This window comes from Phytophthora cinnamomi (genome assembly GCF_018691715.1).
Source record: "Phytophthora cinnamomi strain GKB4 chromosome Unknown Contig50, whole genome shotgun sequence".
NCBI classification, from domain to species: domain Eukaryota; phylum Oomycota; class Peronosporomycetes; order Peronosporales; family Peronosporaceae; genus Phytophthora; species Phytophthora cinnamomi.
In genome coordinates, this window is record NW_027150983.1 from 208,077 (window position 1) to 225,005 (window position 16,929).

The following is a 16,929-nucleotide window of genomic DNA, read 5'->3' on the forward strand; positions in this document are numbered from 1 at the left end:
CGGTCGCGGTCGCGTTCAACCCACCACACCACTCCCTGGGTTGGCTGCCTCTCCGATCCACGGCGCCGCGGTTCAGCTACCACGCGTCGACGCCCTTCAACCTGACTCATCGAGTCCCAGGCTAAGCATGTGAATGGACTTCCTTTTCCCCCATGACCTGTACTCGGAAGGAAAATGCTCTCATCGTCCCGACCATGGGTCAGAACGCTCAGTTCGGCATTGACGGGAACGCGACAATAACCGCTGTAAGAGTGATAGTGTTGTAAATCCTCATGGATAGTTTGTCAGGATACTTCGGTGTGGCCAGGTTAATTGCGGAATGAGATCTCAATCCGTCGTTAGTTTGGGCCAGCGATGGCCCGCTGGAAACAGATCACCCATCGAATCCGTTCGGACACCGCCGATGTTTTAGCTCGCAGCTTGAACACGCTTGTTCAATACTGTTCTTCAATATGTATTAACAGCATCCATGCTGGATGCGCTCGGCTCGGTACTAAATTAATTCTACCATCGTAGTCTGACTTGCGATGGAAGGAAGGAACACATACGAAGCTGCGACGACCTAACGAAGATTCTCTTATCAGAAGTTTGGAGACGGCGAGCAGTCAAACATTGCACTAAGCGGCTATACGCATCGTTTCCGATCTACCTGATAATTCCTTCTCACTAGAAAAATATATCGTGCTCACCAAATTATAACCCTGACTGAAGCACACCCACATACTTTTAAGAAAAATTATCGATTAAAATCGATTATTTTTCACGACCACATGATGAATACATGTACACGCAGTTCCTCGAGTTGCAAGCTCGTTGCTTTCACTGCATGATCTGCACGACGATCCGGTGAAAGCCACTTACACTTGTTCGAGGTGGACACTGTACGGTCCGTCAAGTCATCACCTCGTGCTGCGGTGCAACAAAAAGCTGGACATGCGGCAGTCCGGGTCCTCGCATTCCTTCACCGTGAGTTGAATCGTTCCGAGTACCCGCGACTCCTGCCCGGTAATGGCAACGGAGAACGTGAAGGCGTCGAGTCCACGGAAGCCAGCATCCGGAACGTACTTGACCACCCGGTCGCCCACTACACGCAGGAACTTCATAGCCTTGTCTCCTTCTTGCCCCACATAAAAGTACGGGTCCATCTTGATAGCAGCGAGGCACGCGGGATCGCACACCAGTGACGGTAGGCGCAGTTGCCTCTCGCTGGGGTCGCGCAGCACTCGAACGCCTCCGTATTCCTCATAGCTAAGTAGGAACTCTTTCAGTTCGCGATCGCGGGTGTTCGTTGGTAGGTCAATGTAGTTGTTCGGGGAGTACCGTCGAAGGTAAACGTCGGCCTCCATGGAGTCTAGGATTCCGTTACCATCGATGTCAAGGTGGTCGCGCTCGGTCTCATCCAACGACACGTACAGTGTTCCGTGCCTCGGAAGTGCGTGCACTTGCGCCTGAAAGTCCATGTAGTAGGACACAGTTTCTCCCGCTTGGTTGGTGATGTCTATCACCCAATCTGAAATGCCTCCTGCTGTAGCATTCGACCTCGGCGCCTGAGTACTTCCGTTGACGGCCATGTCTTCGATGGCAAGTATCCAAGTACCTTCGCTGGGCATCGCGCCAAATGCATACCGGAAAGGTTCTTCCGGCGACCACGTTTCGCCTCCTGGGTAGTAAACAGTTCGAACAGGAGTGCCACCAGCATACTGCGACAACACGTAGTTCTGCTCCGCAAACACTTCTACTTCAGCAAGTGACATAACTCCACGTGGTCTCTCTGCAACAAGGCGCACATACTGGGCTTTGGTACCGAGTGGAGGAACAACCGAAATGACGCTCCGATTAGCCTGCCTCGAGTCGACACGAAACAAGAAAATGGCACGATCGTATGCGTCCGCGAAGCTCTCGACGTCCATAACGGCTGGGCCGTCGAACAGCATGACCCACAATGGAAGCATTGACTCCTGCTCATTGAGATCATCATCCCCTGCCAACCAGATACGAATTGTCCCAATGGTGGAGAGGTCAACTAAGCGAAGTTCCCACCACGCAGACTCGTTCACCTCGTTTGCTGGGAGGGTACGAGCCACCGTTTGAGTTGACACCGCTACGTTGCGTATCTTCCCGTCGATAGCATTCATGGGCCCGCATGTGCCGCTGATTGAACTCTGAAGTGCCGTCGCACCTCCATCCTGCGCCAAGTTCTTCACACCATCAGAATCCCTGAAACTGTAGTCCCAACCAACTCCACTAGTTGGGTTTCGTGGCTCCGAAGCAAGCTGTGCGCGGTTCGTCAACACGTCCGGGACATCAGGCACGCCAAAGGCGTCGCGGGTGGCGCAGCAGCCGTCGAAGATCGTGCTCTCGCGGTAGCCGTGGAAAATGCGAGCACGCAAATCTTGCGCTCTGGGATGATACAGCCCGCGAAGCTCCACACTCAAGTCCCGCACAAGCTGGAACTTTGATATGAGTCCTACCGTCCTGGTGCGAATTACTTCAACGTCGTCCAGATCTGCTGGTACCAGCCCCAGATCAGCGTCCAGCACGGGAAGCTTAGCCAGCCGAGTGATCCGTCCTCCATTAAGCTTGATACCTACGTCCGAGTTGTACGAAAATTCTTCGAGCATAACATCGTCCCCTTGTACTATAAAGAGGAATACGGACTGCGTCTCGGTGCTTCGAGACGAATCGTACGTTGCAGGGCGCGTTGAATTCTGAATCGAAAGAGAGGGTACCCCGCCCGTTGCGTCAACCTTAACCGGTGTGGACCATTCCACAACCACGTCGACACTTTCTCCAGCAACGTACTTGCCTGGTCGTTTGTTGGTGTACACGTGCGCCACATAAGGATGGTCCGTGTTCAGACGCAGTGCGTGCGCGTAACTTAGGCTTCGGTACAAGTCCGTCGCCGCGTCTCGACTTATTTGGTCGGTTGATGGAGTGCCGCGGAAGCAACCAAGCAAGAACGGCGGGCCCAGGGTTACATGGTACCGATATGTACCATCGTCTCCTATGCGTCCGTTGCAAGCGTCGAGATCACTAGGTGCTTGGCCGTTCTCGGCGTATGGCCCATAGAGAGGGAACCCATCGAACGCGAAGCCCACCAAAGGCGAAGGTTGACCGGCCGTATCACCAAGCTCTTGTAACAGGCAGTCTGGCGACGCATAATATCTGTAATCTCCGCCAGCGTCCACGAGTCCATTGCATTTGTCCAACAAGACGTAGGCTGGGTTGTTGCTGTCTAGCACACTGCCGCCGTAGACAGTGGAGGTGGCAGAGTAAAACGGCACCCCGTTCACCATAACGCCAATCGGAATATCGAGTGGTAGCGATGTAGTCGTCGCACTAACCACCGGGTTCCGTGGGAACTGGAATACATAATCCTGCTCGAACACGCTGTAGCGATTGTATGCATTCGGGAATGGCCCAAAGCTGCTATCAGCGGGAGGTACGCCCGTGCTCCGGACAATTACAGTGGTTGATGTGTACACCACAGTCATTCCTTCAGGATTGAGCCATACTTCAGCGTGAAGTGGGGTGGGGTTTTCATCGATAACAAAGCTGTCAAACTTGGTCAAGTCGGCTAACGGCAAGCCTTCTACTGCCGAAATGTCTGTCGGATAGCGGAAGACAGCAAGTTGAGCCAGAGAAGCAGAAGTTGTGTCAATTCCCCTCAGGCAAGGCATGAACGGCAAAGACGAAGTCTCAGGCGGCAGTAGATGATACGCGTACTGTCCGTTTTGTCGGATACGTCCATTGCATTCGTCCAAATCACTTGGAAGCCCTCCATTCTCATCATAATAGCCGTAGATAGGGAAACCATCAAAAGCATATCCAACAATTACCGATGGAGGTCGAGAAACGAATCCTGGTGTTACTTGGCGTGGTTCATGCACTTCTGTAAGATAGCACGTGGGAAGGTCTACGTAGAAGTAGTAGCCAGCAGCATCGATCGCTCCGCCACAGTCGTCGGTGGCTTGGGCACTTCTGTTGTTGTTCTTGAACAATATCCCATTGAGGAAGACTCCGCTGAACCCGTCAGGTACGTACGATAGGTTTAGTGGTTGGCTCTGCAGAGTCGGGAACCGCTGGAGCTCTATAAAGTACTTTTGTTCTTTGACACTATCGCGCAGCTTGGTTGTGTGGTCCGGTATCCCATTGCTATAGATGTTGATAGCCGATCGTTGTTGTGAAACGCTGAACTCGTTCACCAGTGGTGGGATCAGCGTCAAGTCGGCTTTCGCAATACCCGTTATCGGCTCTACTTGAGTAACGTAGATAAAATCATCGCTTGTTGTGTCGAACCGAACCTCGGCCCAGTCGTTTACCTCTGGAAGGTCCAACACAGCGTCCGTCATCGGAATAGTTGACGTACGCTTGATACTGCTACCAACACCACCTAGTTGCAGTGAATTCGCTGAACTCGAGCAAATAACTAGCTTGTCCCATTTTTTCAGCATGGAAAAGCTGCGTTCTGCAAGTGGACAGGGCTGGTACTCTAATCGGTCAATCTGATCCCCAGTTTGAACCTGGTATTCGAACAAAAGAACGGTTGTACCAGATCCAGAAACGTAGATAGCTTTCTTACCGGAATCGTCTGTAGTTGGATTGCCCGTGACAAGGAGTAGAGTAGGCGTTAGACCTGCTACAGTCACGGGGGCTGAAAACGTCACAGAAACGGTGATCGTATCGCCTGCAGTGTAAATCCCATCGGCCATCGGCGTTCCCACGCTTAGCACTCGGGGAGGCTCCAATGTATCGATATGGATGTCTCGGTTGTTGCTCAGACTCCCCGTAGCTCCCGGAACAGGCAGCCTCAGTGACACAAATCGATATTGTCTTAGTTCATTCGCTGCTGCTGTCAACTGCAAATTGGGCGAAGCCATCGAGAGAGCGTCAATACCAGCATATTCCAACGGTAGCGCCATGTCACCTTCCCGTGCAGTGTACGCGAACCTCAGCACATTAGTTCCGGACCCTCCCGTGTACGTAGCAAATGGCTCGGCAGAACTAGGAAGCAGGGTATTTACGGGGGTATTTGATGCAACGGCGAGTCTCAATCGTGGAGTATTCCCGTTTGGAACGAGTACAGCATCTGAGAATGTAATTAGGATGTCGATAAGCTGTCCCGCGCCATAGACGCCATTCGCAAGCCCTGAAGATACAGACGAAACTCGAGGAGATGCCGCATCGATTCGAAGTGCAGATGAAAAACTGAGACTACCCGTTGAGCCGGGCAATGGGAGCACATTCGTGGCCAAGAGCGACGGGACTGCTGTCGACTGCAAAACTGAGCACTGAAGACTAGTTGCCGCTGCGTAATCGAGTCGCGATGAGTGGTCTCCGTACCCCACTACGTACGTAAAACTTAACTGCGCAGTGGTAGATCCGCCAATGTAGGATGCTTTTCGAAAATCAACATCTCCGACTGCCAGCGTCAGCGCACAGGACTGCGCAGCCGCAGCACTAACAAAGACAGGGAATGAAAAGCGAACTTGCAGCAGGATCTTGTCGTAGAGGCCGTACGTCCCATCGCGAGTCTCGGCACGGATGTCTACAACTGACGGTGGCGTCGAGGTCACTCCACTCGCAGAAGAATCGGACAAACTTCCATCTTGCCCTGGTGTTGGGAGTACTAAATTGACTGCGGTTGTAGGAGTCGTGGACAACGCGAAGATGGTGCCCGTCAAGGCATTTTGACTAGCATAATCCAGTCGCGACGACGAATCTCCATTCGCTACGAGAAGCGTAAATACAAACGTGTTCGTATTATTACCGGAAGCATAAGCTGCCGATCGTGAACCCCCATCAAATTGAAGCAGTATAGATGGCAAAGGTCCCACCTGAGGGTTTTGAAGCACAACATTCCGCGAGAACTCGACAGCGATATGTAACGTATCCCCTACACCATAGGTACCATCACTATCTTTGCAGTAAACTCGCTGCACGAAAGGTGGTGTTGAAGTGATCTGAATCTGGTAATTGGCTGATAAACTGCCCGGTTGTAATGGAGCTCCAAGGCGTAAAGGCACGTATATCCCTTCACTATCAGAAATTACCCCGCCATTAAGCTCCAGTGCAGTACGCGAGGCGGCTTCAAGTGCCAAACAACTGTCCCCTGCTGCCACAATATATTCGAACTGCAGTTGCGAGGACCCAGTTCCTCCGATATACGTCCCGTAGGTAGCTGCGTTCGCGTTTAGTTTGAGCCGAGGAGATCCCTGCACGACGGTAGAATCAGTAAACATAACTGAAATGACGATTCGTTGGCCAACAGAGTACTCGCCACTCGGAACGTCTGCAGCGAGCGCTTCAACGCGGAATCCATCCGTTCGGACGAAGATTTTCTGATTATTTCCAACAAGACTCAACACAGCATCAGCACGCACTGCAACTCCAGGAACCGGTAGCTGAAGATTCGCAGGTAAAATAGGTTTTGACGATAAACAGAGTATTTGCGCAGGGTTCTGCAAATATTCCATGCCAGCGAGAAGCGGGCGGACAATCAGGGAGTTCTCGTCCAAAATGTCTAATGGTATATTCAGTGAGTTGTCGCCTTGCTGGGGGAAGTACGAAAACCGGAGGGTATTTGTACCCGAACCATCGGCATACACAGCAGTTCGCTCGTACTCCGCGGGGACGTTCAATACAAGCTCGGGGACTCCGACCACCACCACCTTTCGAGAGAATGCGACCAAAACGTCGATCTGTTCACCGATATCGTAGGTCCCATCGGCAATAGGCGAGCTAATATCTATGACAGCAGGAACAGTCGAGTCAACCACTATGTTTTTACTGACAGATAAAGACCCCGCTAGACCAGGAGCTGGCAAAGCCGTCACCGCAGTAGTGCAGGGGTTCGTAGACGCTCGCATAATCTCAGAGTACCCGGCAAGCTCCAGCGACATCACAAAATACGCCTGATCGTCTCCGACCCGGTCATCTACCACATCTAAGTGAGCGCTGGTGTCTCCAACTTGGATGTCATACTTAAATGTGAGCTTTGCCGTCCCGTTACCGGATGTTAGTGGAGCTCGGGTAGGCGAATCACCTCCAGTCTCCAGCAGAAGAACAGGGAACCCAAATACGACAACAGGTAACGAAAAAATGACGTCAACTAGAACCGAGTCACCCGGGTAGTATGTTCCATCAGGAGTGGAAGAGGTTACGCCGATAACACTCGGTTGCGTCGGTTTGATCGCAATTGTGCCACTTCCACTCAAAGAATTAGCTGACTTTGGCGGCGGAAGAGTGAGAATGGCGTCCGTTACCGGACGCGTGGAATTCCTCTTGATAGCCCAGCTGCTACCATTGAGTGCGAGCGAAGCCGTGTCCATATAGTCCAGGTCTTCGCAATAGTCTTGTTGCCGCGAAATATATTCAAAACCCAATACAGTTGATCCAGAGCCCCCCACGTAAGTAGCAACCCCCTGCGAGCTGGTCAATAAATGCAGTTCATCTGTACGAAGCGAGAGTGTGGGAGGGCTTGCTGCATCGCCTTCAATGACAGCCACAGGATAGGAGAATGTGACCATAAACTGAAAAAGTTGCCCGACGCCGTATTCCCCCGAAGGGTTCGTGGACGTCACACACACCACTGTAGGTGGCGTTGTGTCGATGACCAGTTGGTTATTATAACTCAAGCTTCGCAGATCCGCTGCGTCTGGAAACAATGTGAAATCTGGATCCTGGCCGTAAACGTCGCGGACCACAGCACCGTTGAGCTTTAACGAATCGTTTCCCATGATTTCTAGCTTTGGTGAGGATTCCCCTGACTGAACGATGTAAGTAAACGTTAACACGGTAGTGGTATATCCGCTTTTGTCAATGCATGCAGCATACCCAAGCGGGTTCGATTGAGTAGCCAGCATCAGTATGGGATCTCCCGCTATTGTCTCGCCGTAGGTTGTAGAGTTTGTACCAGGTGTTCTTGGTACAACCAAATAGTGACGAAATCGTAGCTTGATTGAATACCCGTCGTACTCGGTCCAAACCAGTCCTGCACGACGTGTGCCATCAGAAGCAGTGGAACACACCAACGACGAGTCAATAGCATCACGCTTCGGGTTGTGGTTCAAGTTGCTCTGGTTCGCTGCTGAAGTCCACCCGGTGTACACGTCAGCGCCAATCGGTAGTGTGGCGAGTTTTACAACATAAGAGCTGTCGGTAACAGATGAGCCTTCCAGATCCAGCCAGGATGAAAACACACTGTCTCCGCACGTGACAAATTGTTGTTTAATAGTGTTGGGGTTCACGTTGTCGACTGTAGTGTTTGCCTCCGCAGCGTTGATAGTTTGGGGGATGCTTCCAGTCACCGAAGCCTCCCAGTCCAGGTCGAGAACTTGACCAGTTATGACTTCAGAGACGTTGCTGGTTACAGTATCCCTATACCATGAAATTAGCAGCGCCATGTCTTCAATCCCTCTGCGCCGAACAGCAAACTGAGGACTGTATGCAGATAGGAAACTATATGCTGGACGAGTTGAAGGAAGCGCATTCAGATATGTCCACGTCGAATAATCTCGAGTTTGAATGTTGCGTCTTGCGATGACGATTTCGTACACGCCACCATCGTTCAACTCCGACCACGACACATACATTCTAGCGCGATAAACCACCGACACGGGATCATCTGCGTCTCTCAGTGGGTTCTTATTAAGACCTGTGTCCAGCTGGTTGCCGTCGTGAAAAATCCACAATGGGGCGTCGTTGTCATCGTTTCGAACTGCGACGCGAATCTGGCCGACCAAAGTGCTGCTTCCTGCTGGGAGCGATATCTCTCTCCAAATCATCACGAGTTCCAGGTTGTATACAAGTAGCACCGGGTCACTCGCAGTCATCGCCAAGTTCTTGTTTGCCCCCATGTTGGGAATCAAAGTCCATGGAAGTGTCGAAGTAAGACCTTCATACACTGCGCAGTATAGCAGGCCTCCTTCATCCCACGCAGCGTACAGATTATCTTTCCACACCGTCAGCGCAACCTTCTCGATGATAGTGTTTGGCAGACGGTTGATAGCAGACACTGAGGTCGTAGCCACGACGTCCAGTTTGGTGCTAGAGAATACTCGCAAGTACAAATAGCTTTTCGTTGGAGTGTGCATGTCGTCTCGCTCAGTCCACATCATGTAGATGTTGTTCTGAAACTCCAACGCAACAGGATAGCGCGCGTGCCAGTCTTGATTCCGATTCAACCCCGACAAAAGCACCACTTGTTTCGAAAAAGTCACCTGGATTTCGATCACCTCGCCGGCGCCGTACACGCCGTCTTCGTGCGGCGAGGCTAGCTTCACAGTCGCCGGAACGGAATACGCGTCAATTTTAATCACCGAATTGCCACTCGCGATCGCGAGTCTCGGGAGTACCAGCGACGCCCGAACAGACATCGTCGATGCCACGCAATAAACATTGGCACCGGTGAGAGCGTTGAGAGTCGGAAATGATAGGTTCGCACTGTAATCATTCTCCTCGATGTGATACAGGAACGCGACTTGGTTTGGCTGCGGCTGGTTCACAAACGTCGCGAATCGGTTTGGTATAGACTCGCCACTTGGACGCAACGATCCTGTTGCTAACTCCACCGTGGGGGAACCAACGACCGATACGGGACGAGAAAACACGAGATGGAACAGAATTTCGCCAGGCGCTACTGTCGTTGGACTTGCTACTGATGGAAAACCGACTCCGTACGTGTCTGGGGTTGAGTCAGATACGATATCGGTGATAGCTGCAGGAGTTCCGTCGACTTTTAAAGTCTTTGTCTGGGCCAGATTCTGAGGTGCCGTGGAGGATGGCAACGCAACGTTTGCTGCAATCACGGGGACGGCAGCTTGGCGCATGATAGACGCTGTGCCATTCGCTAGCGAAATACTAGTGCTTACGACGTTGAGTACCGTGGCGGAGTCGCCTACACCGACTGTGTATTGAAATACGACATTGCTATCCATGCTTCTCGAGACGAGAGCCTCTTGTGCAGCTGACGATGGCTGGAGAGGATCGCATATGTCTGAGACTGCCAGCTCGATAGCAAGAGGTACGTCAACCACCTGGGTCGAATCAAAGATAATCTCAAACCGATTCCCATTCTTTTTTGCGGTCTTGGTGACCGATACAACACCAATCCAAGCGAGTGCGTCAAACGCTAGCAGCTGCGACTTAAGCGATGTGTCAGCAGCACTATCAGCATCGTCGTAGTCAATACACCCCGACATATCGCCGTTGTATGTGAAAGCGAATTGACCGGACGTAATCGGCACGACAGCATTCACACCGATGTCCAGAAGCTGGCGATAACCAGCGTATGAGAATGTTGCTGTTCCACCAGAGTTTAGTAACAAGGACGGAGACCCCGACACGGTGACATCCGCCGAGAAAGTCACAATGACGTCCACGATATCCCCGGGGCCATACCCAACGCCTCCTACCGGAGTATTTGTTCGACTAGAAGATACTTGAACAACCGTTGGTGTTGTGGTGTCGATTACCAAGGTACTGTTCCCCGTAAGACTCGCTGCGCTAGCCAATGCTGGGAGTGTTATATCAGCGTCAATACCAGACCCAGAACACGAGGCGCATCTCATTTTCGAGTTGGGGACTGTAAACGTTCGAAGAGCTGTTGTAGATGCATAGTTCAAATCGATTGAGGAATCCCCCGCCTGAACTTCGTAGTAAAAGGTCAGTACATTTGAACCGCTGCCTGATGTGTAGAAGGCTTCTCCGTTTGAGTTCAACTCTAAGATTGGTTTGCCGTCGACTATGACATTCTCCGAGAACTCGACCAGAATAATTATCACATCCCCAGCTGTGTATGTGTCGTCAACTGTAGATGAAAGCACGCGCGAAACAATCGGTACTTGATCCGCTCTGACAACTGCCATGGACGTAGTTCCATCTTGAGACAAAAGCGCCACAGGGGGTCGCGGCAGCGTCAAAGTTGCAGCCAGTGTCGGATTCATGGAAGACCGAAGTATTGTACCCGCCAGTGCCGCTGTGCTTTTATATGTAAGAGCGGTAGCTTCATCGCTGGACTGGACGAGATAACGGAAGGAAATGGCCTCCGAAGCAGCACGAGTAACGCTGAAATCTGCGTTTGATTTGACCGAGAGACTGGTACATGCAGCAGCAGCACCATTGGCATCCGTGCAAGTAAATACCGCGCAACCAGCGTCGGTAAAGGCAAGAAGAGGCATCGTCGCATCCACCTGAGCTGTAAAGCTAACGTAGTACTTTGCGCCGTTGGCATAAGCAGAGGGGTCTTTTACAACTTGCACTGGGATAACTCGGTCACTTTCCAGATTCGCTAGAGTGGCCTCCATCGAGTTCGTTGGACCGGTGGCACGGATATTCCATGGAATGCAGCCGCTCTTGACGTCGCCAAGCTGAATCATGATCTCTCCTGTCAATATCTGAGAGGCGGCAGTGATGTCGATCGTCTGTGTACTGCCAGTTACGGCTGGGCAATTTGAGGAATCTGCGGAAACTAGGTCTAGCATGTCGCCGCTATTGCGAAACTCAATTCCGTAGCGATATCCATTGTGTAGCTTGCGTCTTGACACCGAGTAAATTCCTATCGTATTAATCAAATCAATTGCATCCAACTTGGAGAGTATTTCCTGCGCGCCGTCATCATCATTTGCTAAAAGTTGAATGCAGTCCGTCGTAGAGATTGTCCCCAAGCCGACACCTGTACTGAAGTCGCCATACGACAACCGGAAGCCTCCACTAAGCACGGGACTGGCCATGTTAATTCCCACATCAATCTCCTGCAAGGCACTTCGTGTTGTGTACATGGCGTCTCGCCCAGTGGTCCCCACATCGATACTTAACTTTGGGTTTCCGATTGGCACGACAACAGGAAAAGAGAAACGTACCACGACATCGACAACACCAGCAGCTGTCCGGATGTTTGAGTTTTGGTTCGGCTGGATAAGACCGAGGTTGCATGCAAGCCGAGCCGTAGCAGCATTACAAATAAACTTTTTGCACGTTGAATCAGGCGTGGTTTTAACTTGGAGGGGCAGTAAACCCATAGAGGGGAATGAAAATGTAATGGTATAGCGATACCCGTCGTGGAAAGCACTCGTATCCTGCGTGACAGAAACTTGTAACGCTAACCCAGAAATGGATTGCAACGCAGACTGCAATGACCCAGTACCAGTCGCTGGTGCATTCCAGCTAATACAAGGAGTTTCCGTCGTGTCGCTGTAGATAAGTTTGTACTCGCCTTGCGTGATGCTAGCGACGTTGAAGACATCTATTGTCTGAATCGTGTTGACAGACGTAATTGATGAGTATATATCACCTGCCAGAAACACATTTTCCGCGATAGGACTCGAAGTTTCAACTTGAATTGATCGATCGAACTCTAGTGCCCCAGGTGTGTTCAATTCGGGAAGTAGCAAATTAGCTGCCGTCGTGGAGGTAGTTGACTTGCGGAGAACACAGCCTTGGCTTATTGGTTGCCATTCTCTGACAGAAGCAGCCAATATGCTGCTCCTTATGTGCGTTTTACCATTCGAATGTACTTCCTGCCAGGTTGTGAAGACACTATCTTGCGATGGTCTCAACACGAGAATAGGCCGGGAAGCAGAATGTGTTGTGTCATCGTTTATAGCTGAGACCTGCTTACCGCTGTCCAAGAACTTCCAAGACGGTGTTGTGCCAGCTAAAAGCTTCGCGACTCGGATTTGAGTTGCCGTGTTGGTATTATCCATTTCGTCCCAAGTTGCAAATAAAGTCTCAATCGTTCCAAGTAATTGAACTGCAAGTTTAACATTCTGCGCGGACAAGGTTATGTCAAAGTTCAAACCATTTCCATTATCCAGTCGGGTCCACTGCGGCGTCGTCAAGTCACCACTAAATTTCTTCACAAAAATCAGTGAGCCGGCACTGGCAGTGGTTTCCTGCCAGGCAACCACAACGTTGGTGCTTCCAACACATTGCATAGAGGGGGATTTGGCAACCTTTTGGGTATCGACGTTGAGTCCCGTCACCCCATTGCCATCAATAAATGTCCATGTTGGTAGCAAGTCTGTGCCGGTTTGAACAGCGACTCGAATTTGTGTTGTGCCAGTTGTGGCGGATGTTTCAGCCCAAGCTGCATAAAGAACTTTTGTGGAGCTGCCCTTGAAAGCACACGAGCACAAGCGCACGTTCTGAGCGGATTGGGTGGCAGCATAATTGATCCCTTGAGTATTTTGATTCCCATCGACAAACGTCCACGTAGGCGCTGCGTCTACACCATTGAACACCGCGACTCGAATCTGAGCGACCCCTGCAGCACTTTCGTGCCACGCCGCATACAGTTTCGAGCTATGAGCCACTGCATGAGGTCCCGCTGCACTTGCTGTCGATACTTTGTTAAGCCCTAAGCTAACAGCAGGCTGAGCATCAACAAAGCTCCATTGAGCTGCGGAATTCTGGTTAGATCGGCTAACCAGAACGGCCACACGGATCTGCGTCGGGTTGCTAGTTGCGGAGGTGGTTTCTACCCACAGCAGATAAAGTTTTGAGGAGAATACCACCAACGCAGGTGCGCTTGCGTCCATAGTTGGCGCGAAGTTAACGATAGAAGACACTTTTCCGCCGTCCTCAGAGTTCGAAAGAGGAGGAAATTGCTGCAAGTCGAACGACTTCACTCGAATTTGTCGCGTATTTGTTGCGGTCGACACTTCGGCCCAGCTTGCAACCAACAGGTTTCTGAACTCGACAGCACTCGGTGGTCCTGCGTTCTGCGAAGGATCTGTGTTTAAACCTTTGCCTCCAGAGCATTTCAACGCGGTCCTGCCGAAATACGAAAGTTTGCTGGTAGATTGGCCGGCTGATACTGTGAACGAGAAATATACTGCGTAGTCTTCCACCGCAACATACGACGATGGGACACCATTACCTGTCCCGACGTTCAGCATCAATATCGGTATTCCTGTGCCTACTGACAGTGGAGGAACACTGACAGGGCAGTTGAAACTAACTGAAACCACAATAGAATCTCCAATGGTAATGACTTGGTCTTGCGTTCGTGTCGACACGCCCACCACGACAGGAGGAGAAGTTTGTACAAACAAGGCGTCTTTTGTTTTCAGTTCGCTCAATTTAGGACGAGGCAATAGTGTCGACGATAGCGCAGAACTAACCACACCTTTTATGATAGCACCGTTCGTTCTGAGCGAGAATCGATCAGGGTACATAACTTGACCGGTAATGTCTGATTGCTGGACAATGTACGTGAAAATGAGAGTCTTCGTTCCTGTTCCAGATTGGTAGACTGCGCGGTTCCCAGTCGTGGTGAGCAGAGTTGGTGTTCCGCCTGTTACGTCAACATTCACGCTGGCAGAATACGTCACTAGAAGGTCGATCGATTCTCCAACTCCGTACGTGCCTTCCTCATGGGAAGTGGACACATCCTGCACTGCTTCACACGCTTGATTGATGGAGATTCCCTTTGATGAAAGTCCAACTGCAGGCAGATCAAGTACTGCGGGTAGCAAGGGGGAAGCAGACTTCCTTCGAATCCACCCCAACACTGAACCATAAGACGCTCGTAGAGATTTTGGGTTTGGATAGTCAAACACAGTTACTTGATCATCATCTAGGCAATCGAACCTAAATTTTAGTGAAGTCGTGCCGCTCCCTTCAGAGTAGACTGCAACTCGTTCAACTGCAGCACTGGCAACATTTGTCAGCACGGAGGCTATAGGGAAAAGTATAACCGGGAGACTAAAGAGCACCTCGAAGTAAATGTCATCGCCGGATTTGTACACTCCATCACGAGTGATCGCGTTTACTTGTAAAACTTGGGGAGCGTCTGTGTTGATCACAATTGATGAAACGTTACTGAGACTACCAGAATTTCCAGGCGTACTAAGCGTAAGGTCAGCATTTGTAAATGAGGTTGTGGATAGCCGTTTAATAGATCCCGAACCCACTTGCAGTGCCACAGTGGAAATATAATCCAGATGAGGCGATACATCTCCAATTTGAACCACGTATGTAAATATGAGCACCCTGGTTCTACTACCACTCGTGTATGTAGCCGGACGATATCCTGGTGTATAGATCGGAATATTAGGTCTGTTTATCAGGTTACCTGGGTCTACCGTTGCGCCGGTGTATTTTTCCAACATGGTCACTTCATCTCCTGACACGGAATCCACAGTCAAGATCTGGCCACCAATTTTAAACTGCATTCCCTTGCTTGATGCCGTTGAGAGACCAAGTTTAAACGAGGGAAAGACAACGGTATAAGCCGACGTAAGCGTCGGTGCTGCCAGCACGAATTGACCCGGAAACAAATCAACACTTCCTGTGCTCAATAGCAGCACTGGGGCCCCTGTCACCTCCACTGGCGTATCAAAAGTGACAATAACAGGGATTGAATCTCCAGCAGTGTACGTTCCATCTTTGGCTGTCGTCGTCACGCTTAAAATCTTCGGGTTCGATGTATCGATAATGATGTTTTTGTTGACGGATAGACTGCCTGTTTCTCCGTTGGAAGGGAGCGTCAAAACGGCGTTTGTTGTCGGTGTAGTCGACTTTCTTTGGATTGATCCACCATTAAGCTGTAACGCAGTCGTTCCAGTGTAGGTGAGATCAGGTGTAGTATCCATCGCCTGCACGATGTACTTAAACTCCGCAATGTTTCCAGCCGGCAGCACTACTTGGTTAAACGGGATAATGCGATCCACGGCCCCAGTCTCCAGCACAACTGTAGGCAGTCCAGTGACTACAATCGGCTGCGAAAAATACACATGCACTAAAATCACTTCCCCGATACCAAAAGTGCCATCATCATGCGGAGAAGTCACTGTTGTCACGTATGGGGGCGTCACGTCAATCTGTAGTGCGTTGTTGTTCGACAAGCTCGTACCGAGACCTCTCTCCCAATCACCAGCAAAGCCGGGTGGAGGTAAAATCGTGTTCGCCAGGACATTCGTGCCATCGTCATTTACAATCCGCACCCCGTTATACGTCCGAAGTGACAGTGCAAGCGAGTCACTATTGGCGTAGTCCAGTCGAGTCGTGTTATCACCAGTCTGTACTGTATACACAAATTTCAGCGTGTCAGGGGCAATCTGCGCCACAAAGTTTGCCTTCCGGTCGGGAACGAGAACCCCTTTCTGAATCTCCCATGCTGTTGCCGTTACAAGAGGCGGATACATTATGTGATCGAGCACAACTCCGTCTCCTGCCGCATTGGTCGCGTCCCCCGTCAACTCCACCAAATCTCCATCTGCCCCAACAATGTTCATAGATTCGAAGGTAATGGTGATGTTGTTCCCGAAAAACGTGCATGCGCGGTTCTCATCTATGCTGTATTTGATGCTCACTCGGTCGATCCGGTTCATTCGCTGTAGGTAAGCGGCGAACACTTTGGCCGTCGCATCCCAGGGGATGTTGCCCACTTTTTGAGGCCCGAAGCCCAGGGAGAATTTTCCGTTCGTCGCCTGGCAGCGCAGTCGCTGGATCTCCTTCACTTGGCACGAGGACGAGTGGCACCCCGTCCTCAGCACCAGGTAGGGCGTCCCGGGGCCCAAAAGTTTGACGGGACTCGTGAATTGCACGAAAATGTTGATCACTTCCCCGACGCCGAATCTCCCGTCCGCATGATCGGAATACACCCGAACGACTTTAGCTGGGCCCTTTGGCAGGATCTGGATGGGCTCGTGCGGCACTTGGATGGTCATCAGCAGCTCTCCGCCGTCCGGGATGTACAGGTTGGCGTCCAGCCGAATGGTTTTGGAGGTGTCAGCATTGACCACGGTGTCGGCATCAGCAGCTTGGGGGATTGCTTCAATTGCACCGACTGGCGTGAAGAGCAGCAGCAATGCAAGGAGACAGAGATGCAGGTACAGCAGAGTCCACATCGTGTGCCGCTTCAAGATCATAGGATCCGCTGTTGTGTAGCCATTTTGGTGATTTAGTTTCAATATGACATACGTT

At 51.1% G+C, this 16,929-nt stretch overlaps 1 protein-coding gene across 2 annotated transcripts; it reads right to left on the bottom strand.

Annotated features, from left to right (window-relative positions):
• Window positions 1-899: 899 nt before the first annotated feature.
• IUM83_06506 (YHYH domain) lies at window positions 900-16,853 on the bottom strand (the record flags this gene model as incomplete). Of its 2 annotated transcripts, none has more annotated exons than XM_067930722.1 (2): window positions 900-4,324; window positions 15,542-16,853. In XM_067930722.1, the coding sequence occupies 2 exons, from the start codon at window positions 16,851-16,853 to the stop codon at window positions 900-902; spliced, it is 4,737 nt and encodes a 1,578-aa protein (XP_067789687.1). The 2 variants fall into 2 exon arrangements, with proteins under 2 accessions (XP_067789687.1, XP_067789688.1); XM_067930721.1 differs by lacking the exon at window positions 15,542-16,853 and adding an exon at window positions 8,593-9,377 and having other exon boundaries at window positions 900-5,004.
• Between the last annotated feature and the right edge of the window lie 76 nt (window positions 16,854-16,929).